The sequence below is a fragment of the Hoplias malabaricus genome, chromosome 3, assembly GCF_029633855.1.
Source record: "Hoplias malabaricus isolate fHopMal1 chromosome 3, fHopMal1.hap1, whole genome shotgun sequence".
Taxonomy (NCBI): Eukaryota; Metazoa; Chordata; class Actinopteri; order Characiformes; family Erythrinidae; genus Hoplias; species Hoplias malabaricus.
Window position 1 is genome coordinate 59,600,026 of NC_089802.1, and position 23,821 is coordinate 59,623,846.

General features: G+C 38.4%; 1 protein-coding gene across 2 annotated transcripts; it reads left to right on the forward strand.

The window, feature by feature from the left end:
- The first annotated feature begins 736 nt into the window (after positions 1-736).
- gfi1ab (growth factor independent 1A transcription repressor b) lies at positions 737-13,316 on the forward strand. Of its 2 annotated transcripts, none has more exons than XM_066663106.1 (7): positions 737-816; positions 7,440-7,954; positions 8,737-8,919; positions 9,875-10,221; positions 10,454-10,591; positions 11,073-11,238; positions 11,801-13,316. In XM_066663106.1, exons 2-7 carry the CDS (start codon positions 7,843-7,845, stop codon positions 11,977-11,979), a joined length of 1,125 nt encoding a protein of 374 aa, XP_066519203.1. In that variant the 5' UTR covers positions 737-816; positions 7,440-7,842; the 3' UTR covers positions 11,980-13,316. The 2 variants fall into 2 exon arrangements, with proteins under 2 accessions (XP_066519203.1, XP_066519204.1); XM_066663107.1 differs by having other exon boundaries at positions 9,878-10,221.
- The last annotated feature ends 10,505 nt before the right edge of the window (positions 13,317-23,821 follow it).

Here is a 23,821-nt window from a genome sequence, read left to right on the forward strand (position 1 = left end):
ACATAACGGTAATGTCACATGCAACTCATAAAGCCAAAACAAGACAAACTATCTCCATCTTTCCATCGCTTTTCCATTTTCTAAAAATTGTCTGTCCACGTGTCCTGCCTGACGCTGAGGGAGGACTGACCGCCCGGGTCTCCAGCTATTTAACGCACACCTGTTGTTCACCAGCCATCTACTGCCACATGCCTTGGACTACCTCCTTAACCACAACCACAAACACCAAAGTTTATATGGACTCCCACTAATCCCCTCATCAATTTTCCATTGTGTTTATATCAGTACACCAGACAAAAGATTTGTGTGATAGGTCCCCCTCATGAATCTTGGTTCCTCCCAAGATTTCTTCCTCTAGCTTCAAGGGAGCTTTATTCCATTGCCACTGTCACCTTTGGCTTCCCACTTCGGGTTGTGTTTTCTTTCACTTTAATGCAATTTAAACCAATAAAAAAATAAAATATAATAAAATAAAATAAAAAACCTGGACAGATTTTGCATGTGATTTGTTTTATTATATATATATATGGGTGAATATATGACACTGTTGTATCCTACAGTAGTGTGGAGATGTGGTAGTGTGCAGAGTTTTCATCTTTGTCCTGTATTCTCCAGTTTATTTATGTCTGAGTTACTACACCTTCAACTTGAGCCCTTCCTGCACCAGCTCCACTCGCTGATGAGACGTGTTATAAAAGACGTCTGCAGGAAGTGATTTCTCACAGCTCAAGACGCACCAAAAACGGCTGCAGAGCAGAGACTGATACACGCTCAACCCAAACTCAAAACTGTGCTGAACTGCAGTGCGGAACACAGGTAAGCCATGCATGTGTCTGTGTGTGTGTGTGTGTCTGTGTGTGTGGAGGTTTTTTGAGCTGTGCAGTATATTACTCCCATCATCTTTCAATCAGAACTCTGAAATCAATAAATCCTGTCCCACACAATGTCATGACACCTGCCCCTTTGCTTTTGCAACCCATAGAAGAAGCTCTGGTCTGGTGTCCATTAAGTTCTAGTGAAATTATCCTCTTCTGCGCCACTTTTTAATCTATTGCATATATTCACAATAACCATAGACGGTAGCCGTGCTCATATATCCTGACGTGTTATTGATTCCCGATTTGATATGATGTATCTTGACTAGGAGAGAAATATATATCTGCACTAAAATGTGATATTTATATATCTGTCTTTAAAGACAGCGGTGTGGTGGATTAGTGTTTCTAACACACACACACACACATGCGCGCACACACACAGAGAGAGAGAGACTTAGAAGCATGGTGATCAATTTTTGCTACAATATATGATAACACATTAATAACACTTGTAATAACACCCCTAATATGTTTTTTCTCTTGGCTTCTAAATGAAGATATGTGTATATGGGGGCAACTGTAACCAAGGCATCTGTTTTTGATCTGGAAGCTCAGACTGTCAGATCAGATAAGACAGTGACTTGATTAATTTCAGTATGAATAATACCCACTTGCGTTAATACCCCCCCCCCCCCTTTTTTTTTTATGAAAACATGCTCGAGCAAAAAATACGCTTGAAAAAGAAATATACAGATAACTAAATACACATTGTAATACTGTATAGTTGTGTGTGTGTGTGTGTGTGTGTCTGAAGGACTTATTTAAAGCTGAAAGAACCTAATGTAAAATTGTTGTTAATGTTCCTCAGAGAACATTTCCATGGTTGGTTCTCTTTATTTCACATGGGGATTCCCCTAAAGGAGCATTTAGATTTCAAAGGATGGCATATTTTGGATGTGAGAAAGTGAGTGTGAAGAAACTTTAGAAGATGAAACCTCCACATAAAATAAAGCTTCTCTTAACCTGGTGTTGTGCCTGTACCTTATGTGAAGGTTCTTCACAATCACACCAGCTTTACAGAGATCACAGTTCTACTGTGGAATTAGTCAAAGAAGTCTTTGTGGTGTTTGAGGCTGTGGCTCAACAATCAAACAGGTTGAAATACATAAAATTTGAGGGGCTAATGATCTTCTTCTTTGCGGTTTGAACAATAGGCTCATTTCCTCGCTGCTGGATGTGAAGTGGTTAATTGCTACTTGTGTGTAATATGCTGAAAGGCTGGTGTAATGGAGCGTGTTTATGGGGCCTCTATCAGTGGAGGGCTGGAGAGCCCCGGGGCCAGTGGCTGTAATCACCAGGGGACACACGGAGCTTTGATTTCCTGCGATGGCCTCATGCGGGTGTTTCATGTCTCTTTTTATCAGCTCTGTTTGCTCCAGATCTTCAGCGGGTGTTGGAGCAGATTATGATAAAAGCAGCAGGGTCTACGGTGATGTGGAGTGGGGGGCTGTAGGTTTCAGCTCTATCAGAAATTCACTGGCTTTCCTGCTAGGACTCACACTCTGTCGTCTGAAGAAAGGTCTGGGAAAGAACTGAGGGGTCAGGTGTGATCAACACTGTAGGACACAGTCATGGGGCTTCTGGACGAGGGCCTTATAAAACATACTTTAATTTCATCCGAATGCAGTTCTTAAGATACTTCTTAGGATTTGCAAACAACAGATTCAAAACAAACCAGTGTTCTTTTATTCATTAAAAAAGTGTAATTGATTGTGTGAGGGGTGTTTAGGTGCTATGTTTAGGTGCCCTTTATAAGGTGAGTGATGCCATGGAAGAACCACTTTTAGTTCCATTAGAACTATGTTTGTTAAGGAGGTGTGTGAGTGTGGAGAACCTTTTAAGGTTTCAAAATCCATCACTCAATCGCACCTTTATTTTTAAGAGTGTTGAAATAAAGTATTTTATTTATGGAACTGCCAAACACATTTGAAGCAAGTCGAGTTAATGCTGCTGCTCTTCCTGTGTCACACGGAAAGCCTGTTTTCATGCACCCAGATTTTATACCTTACTCATTTATATACTTCTTTAGCATGTATAGATCTGAACTGTGTCTAAACAAGGCTCATATGGCTTCATATTAGATGTCAGCAAAGCTGTAATAAAAATAATAATAATAATAATTATAAACAACTACTAATGGACTATTGTCGTTTTGAAAATGGGCTTCCTAACGCTGAACTCAAGCCTTGTTACCCCAGGGAAAATTAAATGCTAAGCTAAAAATAATAATAAAAAAACATCCTAAATACAAGTACAAACAGTAGACTCCCAAGACACTACTTAAGTCCTGATTACTTACCTCTAACAGAGATGGGTAATTTCTACATATACTCTAAGTTCTGTGACCTTTTCTAGCTGATAAGTAGAATAATCATGGATTTGTGCATTATGGAGTGTTTTCTGATTGTAATACTTTGTTATACTCAGGTAAATCGTTGCAGTAAGGTACTTTTTAGGTACTTGTAAAGTGCTTGTTACTCAGTTCCATTTTAGGCATTAATGTTTAATTACTGATTGCTTTTGGGTTTTATTTCATTCTCATATCTTGGCATACGTCTTTGTAACCATTTATATTTGAGTCTGTTTTTTGTTTTTATTTTAGCCTGAATAAAATACATCAAGAAGGGAATAGTGTGGCGCGCTCTAGTTTCCCTGCTGAAAGATGCTGGCTGTAGTAAGCAGTTCCACTACAGTTCAAAAAGTGTAGCTACTACTTTTTGACTTCTGCTCAAGTAGTCTTTTGCATGGGTACTCTTACTGTTACTTGACTCATTATTTTACACAACCTTCCCAGAAATGAACTGAGTACACATACAAAAGTAACAACTCAAAAATTGCTTAAGTACTGAGTAAATTATGGAACGGTTGTAGAACGCCTTAATACATCCAGCATCACCCAGCAAAGGAACTGAAGAGTCTGAAACTCTGTTCCTCTGAGTTTGGTTCACTTTGGTCCTAAATAAAAAGGTTAGGATCCAGACCCAGTGTGGTGATCTGATCACAAAACCTCACAGCAACAAAACAGGGTGAATTCAAACTCCAGTATTATTTAAGTTTCATCCAATCATCCAATACTACTTTTTATATACTTTTTTATCTTTTTTTACTATTTCTTGTTTTTGAGAAGATAGATAATTTTAAATAAAAATAATCTTAGCTGTCTAAGACTTTTGCACAATACTGTGCATCAATCAACACTGACTGTCCATTTATCACCTCCACTTACACTAGCTCTGCTCTGCATATTTTGTTAGCCCCATTCAACCTGTGGTGATGGTCAGGACCACCAAAGAGCAGGTCGATTTGGGCGCTGGATCATTCTCAGAGGTGCAGTGACACTGACATGGTGGTGGTGTGTTAGTGTGTATTGTACTGGTACAATTGGTCAGACACAGCAGGGCGGCTACCCCTCAGTGTCACTGCAGGACAGAGTTGTCAACCAAACAAAAATATCCAGCCAACAGGGGCGGTGTCCTGTGTCCACTGATGAAGGACGTAGGTGTTTCTAACAGAGTGGACAGTGAGTGGTTTTAAAACTCCGGCAGCACTGCTGTGTCTGATCCACTCATACCAGTGCAACACACATGGACACAACACCACCAAGTCACTGTCACTGCAGCACTGAGAATGATGCACCACCCAAATCATACCTGCGGAGTCCTGACCATTAAATAAATAGGTTAAAGTGTGCAGAGCAAACAGGTTACAGTCTGTAATCGTAGAAGTGCTCCTGGCCAGTGGAACTGATAAAATAGACAATGAGTGAAGGAGGTTATTAAATGTATGTAGCTATTTCCAGGGCAGCACTTAAAATGCAACAATTTATTATTGTTCACTAAGGAAACAAACTGTTTCAATGTACCTTTAAAAGTACTGTATTAATTTTAGAGTCCACATGTGTTCCCTAAGATACTGAATATTTATAATATTTCATTATAGAACTGAGTAAAAAAAATTAAAAACATAATATAAGTCCTGGTGATGAAATCAGCACAGTTTTAAAATATACAATTATAACAGAATAAGATACAGGTTATTTTCCCTAATTATAGGTACAGAACATGTACCATTAAGGGTACCACCACAGTGAGAGTTTTTCTGACAGTGTAGCACTGGATCAGATCGTATTTAACCTATGCTTCTCAGGCTGCTGCTCTTATAAATCCGACTTGGGTCATCTGCAGTGTCACCAACATTAAAAAAAAAAACATTTCTATTATTTTATGAGCTTTGCATCCTTGGTTTAAATCAAATCAGTTGGATACAGTAGTGGTGCAGATGCTACATCAGATTTATAATGTGACACATTGAATGATTGAACAGATAAAGAGTTTGTTTGGCAAAGGAGTGAAACTCACATCCTTCCTATTCTGCATATTATGTGTATCTTGTATCCTTGTACTGAGCTAACCAGAAAGGTGTGAAATGAAATGAATGTATGTGTGGGGGGGAGGGGGAAGGGGGAAGGGGGGGGGGTTGCCAAAACAGATTACAGTTAAATTTTTATTCTTGTAGGAAGCTACATATAAAACTTGTACGTAATAATCTTTCAAAAGAGTACAGTTTTTACTGTACTGACTTTTCCGGTTTCCGTTGTCCCGTTGTTTACTTTTGATAAGATCAATTCACAGCATTGTTTTCTTTATTACTAATCACTTTAGTATATGGATCATTTTAGTTATTGAATATTGTGCAAAATACTGTGAGTAATCATTTGTATTATTTGATAAATTACACTTTTGTGGGGAGTCTTAAGGTCCCCCATCGTAATCTCCCCTCACATGGAAATCACGCTTGCTTGCTTCCTTTACCTGGACGCGCGACAGGTGAGAGAGCAGTGTGGGCGTGGCCAGTTGCTCTGCAGTTCGTGCGTGTGTGTCCTGTTGGAGCGGGCAGTGCAGGTGTCGTGAGGTCAGCACGGGTCAGCAGCCCGAGAAAAAGCCCACTCTGTTCCACCACCAAGGGCTCAACTCACCCGCACAGCCCCTCCATCATAAGGTTTATTTCAGAATGGTCTTTGTGCGTAAATAAGCGAACATGAGGAAAGACGTCAGTTCACGCGGATGAGGATGAACAATAAACCAGCAAATCATGGAGTAAATAAATAAATAAATACAGTCATTATTTACGTATTAGATTCGTTAAGCAACTGCTCTCATAAAACAAGACAGAATATGAAAATATGCAGCGGAAAAATTCCTATAATTTGAATAATAAATTTTACAATTAGTGAGAGCGTTTTTTCGACACATTATTTTAATGATACCCTGCATTAGTTCAGTGGACTTGTGTGAATTATATATATATATTCTGGCACCACAAATGAAACAGGATTAGGACATTTCAGTGGCTTTAATTATGAGCTTATTTCAACAATGTTTGATTTAAAAATTCATACTCCTCCTTCCTATGTTTTCAGTGATAAACACCTTTTTTTTAGAAGCCGGTTTTGAATTACTTTGGCAGTCTAGTTGAAATGTATGTCTTTACCCTAATTTCCCCTGTTTGACTTCTAATGTCCCAGTAAAACACTCTATTCGTGTGCCCTTTGATGTCGTGTAATAGTCCCGAGAAGCAGCCCTTATCATGATGCATCCACCCCCATCCTTCACAGCGGACATGATATATTCTCGGATTACGCAACCCTTTTCTTCAACAAGACCAGAAGTTGCTGCTAGAGTCTGATCTGAGTACATCCTTTTAAAAGAGTTCGAAATTGTCTAAATGTTCGCGCACACATTTTCGACACCTCTGTGCTGCTTTTTGTGTAGGAGTACGAAAGAAGGGGACTGCAGTGCCGTTCATTGCTGCTGTACCTGTTGTTTTCGCATTTCACTTGTAGAAAAACTTGTGAAAGTTGACTTCTTTCTTACTTATTCTAAAAGAACGAGGTGAATTCATATTGTTTCCATGAACTTTGCATATAATATATGATCAATTTTACAGATCATAACTTCACCATTATTGATGCTGACTGAAATCTTTCCAACCGTGCAATGCCTTTTACTACGTCAGGTGACATTTGATAGAAATATCTATAAATTTCTTAGTATTTTCCGTATTTAAAAAAATAGTTGTATTGAATGTGCCCGTGTTTTAATTCCAGCCATAACAGTTATTGTTGTTTTGTTATTGTTTCTGTTCATTAAAAAGCGGTTTAAGCTTTTGAATATGTATTTGTCTGAGAGTTAAAAAAGATATATATATATATATATATGAAGGTATAAAAGTAAAGTGCGCAGCTGTCATAAATCTTTGAACAATATCAATTCTCAATTCTTGGAAATCCATTAGCAAACTCTTCAAATTAGCGTTTTCTCGTTTTTACTCATTTGTCTTTTTTCTGAGCACCCGAGATTCATCTGTTGCACCTGTATACGTAAACAAAAGTGTTCTCTCTTTAAAAAATGATCTAGTCTTCGTGTTCCAACAGTTCCACTCCAGCTCCGACTTTAATTAATCCGGAGTCTGAATTTATTTTGGTTAAAGGTTAAACCACTAATCTACCCTCTCTCTCTCTCTCTCTCTGTGTGTGTGTGTGTGTGTGTGATGTTGAAACAGCTCCGTGTTCAGCGTGAATGCTCTCGCGCTTCCTGTGCTCGTGCTCCCTCAGATAAAGCGCGTTATCACTCTGCGGACCCTCACTGCGGACCCCTCACTGTGCGTGCGTGTGTGTGTGTGTCTACCTGTCTGTGAAGGAACCGATGCAGCACCTGGCAGGCGGGCTCTCCACGCGCATGCGCACAGCACACACACTCCCGACTTAAAAACAGAGGCGCTGCTGCGCTCGGAGTGAGAGAGTGGCCTTCAGCACCGCGCATAGAGCATCAGCGACTCATTCAGACACGCCGAGAGAGAGAGAGAGAGAGAGCGACTCAGAGCAAGACAGTGAGAGAGAAAGCGTGGAGAGAGACACGTGGAGTGTGTGTGTGTGTGTGCGAGTGAGTTTCTGTCAGCAGTGATCATGCCGCGCTCGTTCCTTGTGAAGAGCAAAAAAGCGCACAGCTACCACACACCGCGCAGTTTGGAGGAGCAGTACCACACACTGGAGGCGATCATAACGCACATCTGCACAGGTAAATACACACACACCTGTAAACCACTCCGACAGCTACATGATACACACAACTCTTCGCCTTATTTCAGTTCTAATATGTTTTCACCACCTTCAGTTTTTTCTAATTCAGGTTTTTTGTTCTATATCTGTGCGATTGTTTTGACTGAAGAAGTATTTTAATGATTTTAAACGGTAATGGAGGCCAAATATCAAATAAGAGCAGGAAAGAATAATGAATACTCTTTTGTAAAACATAGTTCAATTAGATGTTTTACATTTTCATAACCTCAGAATAAACTGTGCGCTGAGGTCAGAATGCGGGCGTGTTATCGTCAAGAACCGATACGTCACATGAACACCGCAGGTGTCCTTCACTCTGAACATTTCATGACACAAGAACCAATATAAACGCCCCAAGGTGAAATCTAAATTAAGATCTAAACGTCTTTACACTAAATTACAGTTAAAGATTCAGAAGGTGGGTTTGGTTTTGTAAGCATTTTCAAACAGGAACGGCATAGGCTTTTTTATTAATATTTTTATTAACTCGTGTTGGTTAAATGTAATAATAAAATAAACTTAGGTTTCTAACGAAATAATAATCCAATTAAATACAAAAAAAATAATTTAAAGCTATTTTTTTCTGTCTTTCCTGAAAAGCCTGTGTAACAATTTTAATGATCTGATTTAATTATTCTAAGACTCATTTGGCAGCTTTTACAAAGAATACACCAATGTACCCGTGTTTTAAAGTCTCCCCCAGTTTCTGAACCCCTGTGTTGGTTCTCCGTTCTATTTCAGACAGTAACCTCGCTGAGGACTCCGAGTGCCCAGATGGACCCTCGGATGCTGCCCCCTTCTCCCCGGGTGACACAGACCTGTGCTCCAGGTCTCCTCCTCCTCTTAGTTGTGGGGGCAGTGTGTGTGACCGCTCTTCCGACTATGAGGACTACTGGCGACCACCTTCACCTTCTGCTTCACCAGGTACACCGGGATTTTCTCTGGGTCCCTTTACTTTACAGTTGTTTAAACCATCAAGTTGTTTTTATATATATTTCACACTCAAAAGAACTGGGTTCTCTTAAATCAAATACGTTTGTTCCCACAAGACTTTGTCATATTCAATATGTCATTCAAATTATTGTCAATAACATGTAAAAAAATAGAAATATTTACTGCATATATTCTGACTTTAAATGACAACAAAATATGAGCAGGTTTATTCACCACTAATAAATCATTTGAATGATCCATTCAAACTTTAGTTCAATAAGACAAGGTCTATTTGTTGTGTTCAGTTGGATCACTTCTTAATAATTAGCCTCCCTCAAAACACTCTAAAATTATTGATTATAAGGTTCTTGTTTAAAAACAAAGTTTCTATTTACAAACAGCAGTTTTAGTGGATTGTAAATTAGGAGTTCTTTTTCTTTAAATAAAAGGTGTCCAACAGTAAATGAAGACAAAGTCAGATTATTAATTAAGACTGTCTGATCGGTTCTTCGGGAATCTAAGGTGACTACACCAAAAAAAATGTTATGATCACATTCTAAGAATGGTTTCCTGGACAGGGCTCAAACCTAGTTCTTGATGCAGCATTTTGAATGGAGATTTTCTACTGAAAGGAACACTCATACTAAGACTAGACTTAATGCTTGTCATGTAAAAGTTCTTGAATCATTTCCACTGCATCTATTTGATCAAATCTGACTACTCTTGAGGTTACATTGTTGGTGACATTAGAAAAGGGCAATAAAACCACAAGCTGGTTTTGCTTGTTCTCTGTGCACCGACTGATTACCACCAGAGAGCCCAAAACACAACAGCTTCATTTAACCAACAAAACAGGTATAGCCTGCAGCAGAATGCTGGCTTTGCAAATTAAGATGGAGAGTGCTGACACTGGGGTTTTTTTCTTTTTTTTTTTTCTTCTTTCCAGCAGACTCTGAGAAATCGTTTTCTCCCTGTGTAGATGAAACAAGGCCCTTTGCCGTCCCCTTTGCGTCTTACCCATGGAACTTCAGCCATCATCATCACCCACTGGACCCAGAGCGGAGTTTTTACACTGAAAGAGCTGAACCCCCTCTCTTTTCTGAGAGAGGGCCTGGGACGAATATTTATGGCCATTATGATTCCACTCCCAACCTGTTTGAGCGAACCACTGCACCAGGGCTTTATGTAGACAGGAGCGGTCACGGAAATGGACCTGAGATGAAGAATGACACCACCAGCCTGTGTAGTCGCCTTATACTCAACGGGGCTTTCAAATGCATCAAATGCAGCAAGGTACGAGGATGCAACAGGATGCAGCTTAGTATTTATGCCTTGTTTTGCAGAATGAAGTGCTCTAGATGAAAGTCAGTTCTTCAGTTGTGTTTATCCTGTGTATTTAACAGGATATTGACCAGTTCTGGCTTATTGTCAGCTTGAACATTAAAGAATACTTGATTTATCAGTCAGGCATGAACTATGTTTTTAATATATATATAAAAATATTATTATTTTTTATGCACCGCAGGTGTTCTCAACACCACACGGCCTAGAGGTCCATGTCCGGAGGTCACACAGTGGCACAAGACCATTCGCTTGTGACATCTGTGGAAAAACGTTTGGCCATGCGGTTAGCTTGGAACAACACAGAGCTGTTCATTCACAGGTACAGGACCATTAATGTTCTCTGAGATTTAAAGGACACCCCATGACATGTGGTCAAGCAGGATATGATATTCAGCAGCATGCAGATATCAGCTCTAAACATAATCTGTTACACCCAATCACACTCTTATCCTGTTTCTAAAACCACAAACTACAATACATAATCATAAGAATACTATGGCCTGCTAATAGCACTGTATCATTTTTACGTATACATATGATGTGACTGTCCCAGGGAACTGTAGTGAAGGCCCTGGTTTTATTTAGAACAATAAAAGTCTGGATATCAATTGCAATTTTGCAGACCTGCCGTACCGTGCCAGATAATCACCATGTCCCACTAAGCCCACTAGTTTGAATATGCTTCTGTAATGTGTTTTCCTGCATCATTTTGTATTGGTTACATTTTAGCAAAGCATTCCATGTTGTGGAAACATATACTTCACCAGACATCTGATTATGTTTTGCATCTTACCTCACAGGAGAGGAGTTTTGATTGCAAAATCTGTGGAAAAAGCTTCAAACGATCCTCCACCCTGTCCACACACCTCCTGATCCACTCAGATACGCGCCCTTACCCGTGTCAGTACTGTGGCAAAAGGTTCCACCAGAAATCTGACATGAAGAAACACACGTTCATTCACACAGGTAATGTTCAGTGTTAGTGAAGAGATTACGGTCCCCTTTTTAATCAAGGTGCAACAATGGACTTAATGAATTTTAAATGAGTTTAAAATGTTACACATCATGTAGTAGAATATGTAAACTTCTGTTTTAAAATATGAAGGTAAACCTAAAATCCTTGCGTTTAGAAATGGTGTTCAGAAATAACTATTTTGAATATGTAAATGCAATGAAGTATGGGACAATTGGGTTCCCCAAGACATGACTTTGAGACACCACCCCTGTGACAATTCGGTACCTCTTATTCAGTGTACACTCAGTGCAGATGTCCCCTGAGGAAGAGAATACAGTGTAAATTTACCTTAACGAGTATTAATAACCGTTGAGTGCAGCATAGGCTTGTATAGTTTGTAGCTTCGGGAAACAAAAACAGTGCAGTTGCTGATTTTCTGTAAGGGTGACGTTGTTTACCTTGATTTATTTTTGTTTTAACCAGAGCGTGAAGAGTGTGTAAAGATTACGTGGCTCTATGCAAACCGTTCGAGCTGACTCTGAATGTTTTTGCTTGTTTTTGTTGATTTTTCAGGAGAGAAGCCTCACAAGTGTCAGGTGTGTGGGAAAGCGTTCAGTCAGAGCTCTAATCTGATAACACACAGCCGCAAACACACGGGCTTCAAGCCCTTCTCCTGCGAGCTCTGTGGGAAGGGCTTCCAGCGCAAAGTGGACCTGAGAAGACACAAAGAAACTCAGCACGGACTAAAGTGAGAAACAGCGGCCATCTCCACAGCTCCTCCGTTTTTTCACATAAGCCCCGCCCCTCCGCGCTGCGACTGGGTCACTCATTAACTGAGGAAGAGCTACCGACCAATCACAGCGCGAGGCGCGAGGACAGCCTGTGGACGTTTCCTCGCTGCACTGAGACACAGAGAAGACTGCAGACTACACACACTTCTCTGTTTTTATTTTTCCGAAAACTGTTCGTGTGTTGTGTGTGGACTGAACGAGTCAGCAGTAGCTCAGCAGGTCTGGCAGCATTCAAGAAAAAACGGCAGATACTCTCGTATGCAAAAGTGCACCCCCCTGCTCAAATTACCCACTTTCTTCATTTTCTAAGTGAAAATACTAAAATGAAAAAGCCTAAATATTCTACAAGTGCACAGTACCGTTTTATTGTAAATATGGCGATGTTTTATTTTTTAAGTGGTGACTGTTTTTTAAAAGGATTTGTACATATTTCTCTTAGAAATACAACAGAACACCGAACAACGTTTTGCGCACGACTTTTTGACCCAAAGCGATTATGTCGGTTCTGTATATTTATTTACATTCTTGGCCTTTCTGTAGCAGAAGGCTGCGAAGTCTATAAGCTAAATAAAGGAGGAATATCTATCTGTCAGCATCTTAACCTCAGACTTTCCGCATGATAGGATTATGGTTTTTGGTTAAAGGCACTATATAATGGAAAATATTAATGCATTAAATATTTTTCAATAATAATTGTACAAGAAATATTGCATAAATATATAATATATGGGCCTTTGAAAGTATTGAACCACTTTCACATCAACCATTACTACATGGCAATCCTAGAGTTCAGCAATCTGATATGGTGTGCTTTGTAGGTGTGTGTGTGTGTGTGTGTGTGTTTGTGGCCCTGTAGTCTTAACCCAAAATATTATCCCCATAATAAAGAGTGGTGAACGGCTGTATCAGAGACTGAGATCAGCTGAGAGAGCGCCTGAAATCACAGCAGGTGCAACACACACAGTCTCTCTCTCACACACACACCCGCGGGCTGGGTTCTCTGTTTTGGGGAAGACAGAGGGCATTAACTGATGTGAACTCAGCTTACACACTTCCCACCAGCTTCATCTTCTTCAAGCTCGTCATCTTCCTTTTTTTCACTAACTCGCTTCAAACTTGATTCGGCCCTGGCTTCTGCTCTTCCTTCTCCCGTCCGTTGAGATCACATTTGCACTTTGAGAGTGTTGTTGTTTATGGAGGAGCAGGACTGGACTGTAAACCGGAGTCGATGGACTGTAGTGACCTGCAGTACTTAGGACTGCGGACATATATTACATATCTTGTGTGAATATTTATTTATGAACGAGATTTCAATAAAATTGCTAAAGTCATTACAGCTGTTTTAACGTCTCTTCCTTTTTACGAAATCGCGAGGGAGAAATAACACTGATGTAAACAAATGAACGAAGAAAATGAACAAACAATGGAATATAATGGAAAGGAAAAATTAAGAACATACAGTATTCGTATTGGTTTCGTTTGGTTTATTTTCATTCCATTTATTAATGTACATTTACAGATCCTGTACCTTTAGCTAACACGTATTTGCACGTACAGGACCTTTCTGACAGCGTATAAAAATATTACGGTACAAACCAACAAGGTAAAAAAACTACTAAATTGCGCGTGAGAGCTCGAAAAAACTTACTTACTTTAATTGTACATTATCCTTATTTAATTAATCATTAACAGTAACCTATTATTACTACATATAATCTTTAGAATTGTTTTATTTCTATTATTGTCACAGTGAATGCATTTAAAAAAACAATGAACAATAATAAACACACAGAAACAATTAATTAATACAAATTATATCATTAAAAATGTCAAAAGGTCAATTGTCTAAAACTGAACATTCTGTGAACATTTCAGGTTTCGTTTATACTTTAACTTACCTTTAAATATAAAAAAAGATTTTCTTATACACAAAATCCATTTATTTCATTTCATTTTTTATATTTAATTGTATTATTATTATTATTATTATCATTATTATTATTATTATTATTATTATTATTATTATTATTATCATTATTATTATTATTATTATTATTATCATTATTATCATTATTATTATTATTATTATTATTATTGTTATTATTGTTATGATTATTATGTTTTCCGATTAATCCATTACAGGGTCGCGGTAGTAATATAATAACATTAATAATAATAATAATAATAATAACATTATTATTATTATTGTTATTATTATTATAGTTGATTTCTTGGCAGTGTAGTCAAAAGAAGTCAAGTGAGGTGTTTGAGTCTGATTTGTTTCTCTGCTTTGGGAAAATAAAGAACCTACAGCTGTAAGTAAATTAGTCTCTCTCTCTCTCTCTCTCTCTCTCTCTCTCTCTCTCTCTCTCTCTCTCACACACACACACACACACACACACACACACACACACACTGTTTACACACACACTCCCAACAACTGCATATCAGCAGAGTAACATTCTGAAGTACTGCTGCAGAAAGACCTAATTACTGCAAAATAAATTCTAACTGCTTACAGGTTTCTGGACAGAATATTCCTGCTACAAAAATGTTGAAGATTAAAGCAGTGTCATATCAGATTTGCACTGATAAGAGAATTGTGGGCTGATGCTGATACATAAATATTTATAAAAAGTAAGGAAATACACTTATACTAAAAGTATAAATGTAATATTTATGTCTGTGGGATGAGCCCATTTGGCAATATTCATGGCTGAAACATGCTGGTTTTAATGCCGTGTCTGAGGGATTAAAGGTCACAGGCATTCTATTACGATATTTGCCCTTTAAAGAAAAACATCGGTACCTGACACATTTCATGATTTCATGCACGTTAGAGGATGAAATACCTAAAATCCATGCAATGTTTCATGAAGATTATTTGCAGATACATTTTTTGGGCGATTGTTGAGCCTTGACATTCTTGTTAATAAATGACAAGGACTTTCCTGGATGCTCCTCTCATACACATTCATAACTGTTTCACCTGTTGTTTTTTGAACTTTTTGTTAAAATTTGTTAAACTAAGAATTGAATTTTGACTGGACAAGCACCTGATGGACTCCTTCTCAAGCCACCACTTTCTCTTTGCAGCATGAGAATGTTTTGTGGAAGAAAAATCCTGGGCATTTCTGAGTGTTCTATTCAATATTTGTTGTAAATATAATTAAAAACCTAATGCTTTAAAAAAAAACAAAAACTGAAATGTGCAATTTTTTTTGTTATTGTAAAATGTACTATGAAATGTGTCTTTTGCATTTAAGCTATCTGTGGCAGACACACAGTAGTCATTCAGAATTTTTGATCAACATAATCTTGCTTATATTGGCTTGCTTTTTATTTTATTTGTGTTCATCCTTTTTTTTTTGTTTGTTAATACTGTTACTGTGTCCCCTACTGTGTCATAATACTGTCACCTTAACATCATACTACTCATGATTGTGCTCCAGCCAACCTGCCATATGGAAGCAACATGGAGGAGAACCTAAACACAAAGGCCAAATGAGCGACTCCATCAACTTGTAAAAAAAAAATTAAATAAATAAAAAGCCATTTATGTGGTGCGGACATGTTCTGACTTGAATGAAGACACTGAGTATAAAGTACAGTGTAAACACTGATAACAAAATAGTTTCAACAACCAAAGTTAATAGCACCAGTCTCATCACCGAATATGAACAATGCACTGCTCAAAAACAAGACAGAGTAGCTCCCAACAAATTAGAAAAAATATCCCTGTTTTAATACTTCAGCATATTTACAGTAAAAGCCATTTCAGTGAAAAATGAGGGCAACAAACAAAAACAAAATAACCATTCATTAATCGCAATTGAGGCAAAATGTTCAGTTACTTGTGATATTGATTTGTGTTCAAATCACCCATGCTTTGCTATTTTACACACACACACACACACACACACACACATACATACTGATATTTTAAAATATGTCCATTATGGTACAAGGTTCTTTGTTGTCCTCAGGAGCTGGAATGGTGGCCTTTTTATGCTGCTTTTGAACTTTCACTAGGTCTCACTATCACTAGATCTAAAGTGTCATAGGATCCCATAGGTCCAGCATGCTAAAGAATATGGATACTAGAGTGGATACTTGAAGCATTTTAAATCAGCTTTTCTCTCTGACTCTTCCTCAGTGGTCAACCTGCCACTGAAGACAATAAGTGCTCTGTTCAGCCTCTCATTCAGAGCTGGTCCATTTCATCAGCTTCGGCTCACTCTGTCCAGCACGGAGGAAACAGTCTGCTGCTCAGAGAAAGAGAGAGAGAGAATATGCAACAGCTGTCTAGTGGAGGCCACCTGGAGAAGCTGCTATAGGATGACAGTAATGAGGCCTGAACCCTTTATCGCCCAAACACTCCAGCATCTCACCTGTTAATCCAAAATAAAAGCCATGAGTCTGTCCTGTTCAAATTACACAATATCAGAATAAAGACAGAAATAAAATCAAGTGTTCAGTCTTGCTTAACAGTTAAAGGAGATGTGTGGGCAGTGAAAGTGTGTCAGGTTTTCGTGGGGTAACGGAGCTCCGGTTAATACATGTGGGATGAAATTGGCATGATATTGGTGATTCCAAAACACATCAGTAACTAACCTCACTAATGTTCCCTTGGCTAAATTCTATAAATATTTCCTAGTTTCAAACCATGTCAGTAGAGAAGAGGTGGTTAGAGGAATAAGTGGAACAAACTCTCTGTTGATACCCTTTATTTCAATGGAAACATACAATGAGTATAATATAAGGCATGTCTATACACAACTGTTGTGAGACACATCACATGAGGGAAGATGAAATATGTTTGAATATCATTTGATACAAATTTGTAGTATTTGTAAGTAAGTGTGGTGTAGGATTGTCACTGGCTTGTATGATGAGTAGTTGTATGAAATAATTGTCAGGGCACTGTAGGAATCTGCAGTCAGAAAGCTGTGAGCTCTTGATCCTCCTCTCAGACTGAAATCACTGACTCACTGCCTTTGTCATGCTTTAATGCGTCTACATCTTGCTGCATTCAAGACTGAGAAAATAGTAAATATTTTAAAGCCCAGAAGATCAGACCAAAGGAGAAGAGGAACATGCAGCCTTCTTCCTGCTCTTTGCCCAGCAGGTCTTAAAGCAAAGAACCACAGCCGAGAGAGCTCTAATGATACATGCTGCTTCAAATGACGTTTACGCTTTAGTCATCTGTTCCATTTATATAGTGCCTTTCTCACATTTATATCACTTTGCTCTTACAACTTAAAAGAAAGGAGATCAAAGGGAAAGTGTGGAGAGAACTGAACTGGCGTATTTGAAGATTAGTCTATAAGTTGGGGGTGGAATAAACTAACACTGACGTTCTGTGGGTTTGGCATTTCAGTCTGGGGGCCAATGCACTAAAAGATCTCTCAGCAGCAGACCTCACTAGTAGACCTGTCCTGGAGGAGCTGAGAATGGTAAGTGGTTTAAGGCTGCACAAGTTCAGAAGGAAGTGGTGGGTTGAGGCTTTGTAATGCTTTAAATGGGAAACGCAACTTAGTCATTTATGAATCAGGTATAAGACATAATCCCTACGTTTATAAAACAGTTATAATAACACGTATAGTTACATTTTCCATGAAGTCTACAGAAAAGAAAACAAGAACAGGAATATTCTGTTCATTAACACCTTTAAATTAGCTATACACCCAAAAGAAAAAAACACTTGGTGAGACTGTATTTGAAAGCTACCTACACTTGGAATTCATTACACACACACACACACACACACACACACACACCATCAATCTTAACATTATGAATATCTCCTTGTTCCTTCATTCACTGTCCATTCTTTTAGCTCCGCTTACCATACAGGAGCATTTTGTAGTTTCAAAATTACAGACTGCAGTCCATTTTATTTGCTGTTTTTACTTTGTTCTTCAATGATCAGGACGCCTACAGGTCCACTACATAGTACGTGTGATTTGATCTGAGACCTGGAGGTTGTGGGTTAAAGTCTTGCTCCAGGTGACTGTCTGTGAGGAGTTGATATGTTCTCCCCGTGTCCGCGTGGGTTTACTCCAGGTGCGTCGGTTTCCTCCCATTGTCCAAAAACACACGTTGGTATGTGGATTGACTCAAAAGTATCCATAGGTGTGAGTGCTCCCTCCAGGGTGTGTTCCCACCTTGTGCCCAGTGATTCCAGGTAGGCTCCAGACCCACCACGACCCTGTATAAGCTGTTACAGACAATGAATTAATGAATGAATTAAATGTTTTAATGAACAGATAGAGACCTCTATGGCTGCAGATATGAAAACAGAGTTGCTTGTGCATGTCTGCAGCCACACCGGTCACCTTAATAGACACTGCACTTTTTGGCAGGATTGTATGAAAGGTTTAAATGATCCAGTCTATGTTTTATGAATTAATTTTACTAGTAAATTATGCTTAATAAATGTGATATCAATTAAATTATTGTTTGCCAATATCTCCATTTTTAACTGATCATGACCTTGTTGTTTTAACTGCACCATAATATTATTATCTTTGATACTATATAATATTATATTTTTATAATATTATATCACTCAATCCTAGACAGTGGTGGGGCTTAGACTAAGTGTTCTGGTTTTAAAATAAATAAATATGAAGTTTATATGTGAAAGTTAAGCCTGTAGCACAGTAGCAGGGTTGAGCTGTATTTCTGACCCAGAGCGAAGCTGGGATTGTGGTGTCTGGACATAGGTCAGAACACGGCTCAGCTGCTCCAATCTTGTGCAGCTCACTCAGAAGGAAAGAGGTTTCAAGTGCACTATTAGGCTGGGCAGGTTGGTCAGGTTTTTTAAAGCTGTTACCCCAGCGCCTGCAGGCATATCAAATATGAATAGAAAAGTCCTGGAAAGGGCCCAATCGATTTGAGTGGTCGAGTAATCAGAGCCCTGCATTTTGGGGCTTAAAAAACTGAAGTACGCACACACACACACACACACACAATCCCTACACACAGAGGGTGAAGTGAGTTTTGTAGTATTTATCTGCATTAATAATGCCCCGTAATTCTAGTGCATTGTGCAGTGTGAACCAGAGCATCCTGCTTTTCTGTGGTTTAACGTCATCAATTATTAATGTCAGTAGCACATAAAAAATGAAGAGGGCATCTAATGTTGAGCTTTGGCTTTCTGAGCCCACCACTGAAGACTCTACAGGTTTTCCACATCCTGCATACAGTCTAAAGGGTTTAAAACTTGAGACTAAATCTCTAACTCTCTGGACAGATACAGTGTTGTCAGGGATCAACACTGTCCAGACAATCTAGAGACCAAAAAACCTAGAATATGCTTTGTTCAGGTTGAAGTTTAGGTTGAAGTGGTTTTATTCCATTCTTAAAAGTTTAAAAAGCAAAGTAAAAGCACCAAATCTAATCAATGATTTCAATCCATCCAACTCTCACAAACTCTTCAAAACTCTACTGAATGTATAATGTGTGCATTAACAACACAGCTGTATTCCAGCAGCTCAAATGCCTGGGGGGTAGTGACATTTGGTAGATGATGAGCCCAAGCTTCAAATCTGATCCAAATGAAAGGATCAAAAGCAAATGTATCTGAAAGTAATGGGGGTGGACGGTGGTTAACAAGTAGAACAGACTAAAGCAGAGCATTTTGAGACAACAAGAAAAACTGAAAAATTCTCATTAACCAGAATCAGATTAAAAAGTTCAGATCCATCGGAAATAAATGTTCAAAAAGATGACATATAAATATTATTTCGTTAATATATGAAAATGTGCCCCAAATTGTAAATTAGTAAAAAAAAAATTATATTCTTCGCATTTAATGTTTTATCTCATGTTAATGTTTTTATTATTGTTGTCTACTCTGTTATGATGTCATAGATGCTTTTCAAAATGTTACAAATAGAAACAAGAACAATCAATGGAGAGACTCCAAGGCCTTGGATGTCAGTTCAGTTTTCAGGAGCATTCAAATGAATGAAATAATTTGTTTATATTTTAATTATATAATTATAGAGAACTTTGGTGTAATGTCCTTTAATTATGCTTGCTCATGTACAAAAGCCAGCAGTCACAGTTGAGATAAGAAAAGGCTTGTTTGCAGTGGAATAGAAAAGAGACTCTCCTTAGATTCCACTGGAAGCTTCAGGTTCAACCGAAACCTTTGGAATAATCAGTGAATATTTCCTATGAGTAAAGGAATAAACGTGCTGAAGACACAGGCAGCATAACAAATGATTTTAAGATTTGAGATTTGAACGAATGAGTTTGAATGAAGAATAATCTTAAATAAGCCAAAAGTCTTGGTCTGTTGTCTGTAACTTGCTGTATCTGTAGCTGGTCAGCAGGTTAGCAGCAGAATGTTTTTCTTCTGTGCTGGATGATGAGAGCGAGGCAGGGCTCAGGTAGGACGTGTTCCTTTGTTGTGCTGCTTTATTCATTATTTACCTGATCTGAAAAATAGACTGCGCAGCTGTCATCAGGCAGTAGGGCAGGGCCACAAATTATTTATGATATTCAGAAAGAAAAGGGGAAAGAATGGGAGAAAGATAAAAAGATGACATGGTTAGCAGCAGGGAGAGAGACTCTTTTACAGCTGTGGGAATGAGTCTAAGCTCAGCACTAGATAACACCAACAAACTGATGAATCAACATTGTTTGGTCTGTGTGAATTGTATGTATGTGTTTATTTAAAACACATTTAAGATTAGAGGGGTTACATGAGCCCATTCACAGACATAAATCAGTACCTAACATTTGTATTAACCCCCTTATTTCATTTGGGGTCAACTGGACCCTATTCATAGTTTAACATCTGAAAATAAACAATTATTTTATAATTATTTTATATTTTGTTCAATACTTAATGACTTTTCCTAATTTAACAAGGAAAACTAGGTAAATTTAAAGCTAACATGACATATTTACTGAACATCCTGTAGGCATCAGTGTTTTTTGGGGGTAAGTCTGACACCAGGCTGTTTCAGTTGTATAAAAATCTATGAAATATCAATATTTTGCAAACATTTGTTTGGGGTGTAGTGAACACTGAAAACCTACAAAAAAATCCCTCTGCTTTAGGGTCTTAACAATGAAACATTTTCTGGAGTTTTACATTGTTGACACTGAGGAATAAAAAATTGAAGCTTAATAAGGGTTAAGACTTAAGTCTTAAGATATATGTCAATCAAATTATATATATATATATTCCATCAGCAGCAGCTAATATCATTTACTAAATGACAGATGTGCTGGAGGTATTGAATACTGTAAATACTGAGCTTCTTGGAGAGACTTATGCTGCATTCAAGTGAAAGTGTGGTGGTGGATCCAACTCGTTCCCCTGACCTGGTCACGTTCATGTGGTCTTTGGAGGAAGTTTAAAAAAACATGGATGCTCCCAAGATGTCATGTTGATTTTAGCCTTTCTATGGGTGATTTTTAATATAAGTACAGCAACATATGTGTTCATTGTAGATGTTTAAAAACAACATTTCTCTTAAAATTAAGTACAAATTGTTTTACTGCTGATGGACTGTCCTGCCTGGTCAAAAACAGTGCTTACATCACAACTTGGGCAGTTTGTGCTATATTGAAAATTAATATGAGTAAGACTTTGTGCTAACTCTTGTGAAATTCGTTTTTCAGATAAAACCGACACTGTTTTTCAGATAAAAACCAACACTTAGTTTTTAAAACTGGTGTCCCCCCCTGTGCTTTGTTTATAAGAAACTCTTTTGTTTGACACATGAAATTAGCTACTCATTTGGGGCGCCAGCAGTAACAATTAGCTTTTTAGTTAGCCAAGCCCGATGACACACACATTAAAGAAAATAGAGGACTGTGTGAAAGACGTGAAAGGCTGGATTTTGCGTAACTTCCTCCTCCTAAACAGTAACAAAACACAGGTCCTGCTTTTGGGTCCAAAGGTGGCAAGAAATACATTATCAGATTTAATTTTAAATCTTCTTGACATTCCAGTTAAACCTAGTTCAGCAGCAAAGAATCTTGCCATCATAATAGACCCAGATTTATCATTTGATCAACACATAGGCAGTATCACTACGACAGATTTTTACATCTTTGCAACATCGCCAAGATTAGAAATGCCTTATACCTGCAATACGCAGAAACATTAGTACATGCCTTTATTACTTCAAGGTTTGACTTTTGTAATGCACTACTGTCAGGATTGTTAGGATATTTAGGTAAACTTCAATTAATCCAAAATGCTGCAGCCAGGGTCCTCACTAAAACTAGAAAATCGGAACATATCAGTCCAGTTCTATCATCACTTCATTGGTTTGCTGTTACATTCCGTATTGATTACAAAATTCTGTTATTAACATATAAAGCCCTACATGGGCTCGCTCCGGAATACCTTCAAGATATTATTTTCTTTTATGAGCCTCCGCAATTATTCAGATCACAGAGTACTGGATTTTTAATAGTTCCCAATATTCAGAAGGCCTCAACTGGGGGAAGAGCTTTTTCTTATAAAGCCCCCCAACTCTGGAATAATCTTGCAGAAAATGTTCAGGACTCTTCAAATCTTCAAATCTAGGCTAAAAACTCATTTGTTTAGTTTAGCTTTTGGTATTTAATGCTCCCCCATAGATAAAGGCAGCAGATTCAGGGGATTATAGTAATCTGAGATGCTGGTGTTGTCGTCCCGCTGCTTCACGCGATCACAGGAGAGGAGTTGGTGTGTTCTCCCCGTGTCTGCGTGGGTTTCCTCCAGGTGCTCCGGTTTCCTCTCACAGTCCAAATACACACGTTGGTAGGTGGATTTGTTACTCAAAAGTGACCGTAGGTGTGAGTGTGTGAGTGAATGTGTGTGTGTGTCTGTGTTGCCCTGTGATGTACTGGAGCTCCAGGGTGTATTCCCGCCTTGCGCCCAATAATTCCAGGTAGGCTCTGGACCCACTGCGACCCTGAACTGGATAAGTGGTTACAGATAATGAATGAATGAAATTTTACCTTGTTTTCTCCCTAATTTTAGCACTGCCAATTCCATTCACTTGCTCAGTTTTCACTTATCACATGATGCCACCAAGCTGGAATGAAACATTGGCTTCCTCTCAGACTTGTAAAGCCACTGATATTAGACAGCTCACCATGCTTTAAATTATATTTCTCTTGTTTTCCACCTGGCAAGAGCAAGGCATTTTATTCTAAAGATGGTTTGGAATTACTGTGGATTAAACACATTAATCTGGTCAATAGCTAAACAGTTGTACCACTCTGGATCTATCATAATTATTGTAATTATACAATCACTATTTTTGAATAAATCAGTGCTTATTGCCCAGATAAATGCCTTTGCATATAACATAGGTAGCCATTGCATTTATTGTAATGTTACTATTAATATTTTTTTTTTAACAAATCAACATTATGTGAAATTATGTGAATTGTGTCAAAATGAAACAATATCAGATCACTATGAGCTAGGGTTCATGTTATGGAAATGTGTTCAAAACATCTTCTCTGCTGCTCATCCCAGTTTCACACGAGACCTCAGTGCAGGCTTCGGGGAGTAAGAAGCATTTTTCCAGTCTGCTGCGGGACGTCCTGACTGAGCCTGAGCAATGTGTTCCTGCCATACACACATCATACACTTTTGTTTTCAACGCTTGTTGTTTTCAGGACTGTTTAACGAGGCAAGTCCCTTGATACCCAGCAGACTCCTTACACACACTCTGAAGATCATATTTTGGGGTGGAGGGTTGTGTGTTCAAAAACAGAGAGTGTATGTGTGGGTGTGTGTGCGGTGGTAGGGGGTGTCCTGAATGGAGAAAGGGCC

Excerpts from the sequence above, each read along its gene's own strand:
- gfi1ab (XM_066663106.1), top strand. The coding sequence starts at position 7,843 with ATGCCGCGCTCGTTCCTTGTGAAGAGCAAAAAAGCGCACAGCTACCAC. Across the intron at positions 7,955-8,736 it reads CATAACGCACATCTGCACAG|ACAGTAACCTCGCTGAGGAC; the intron begins GTAAATACACAC and ends GTTCTATTTCAG. Across the intron at positions 8,920-9,874 it reads TTCACCTTCTGCTTCACCAG|CAGACTCTGAGAAATCGTTT; the intron begins GTACACCGGGAT and ends TCTTCTTTCCAG.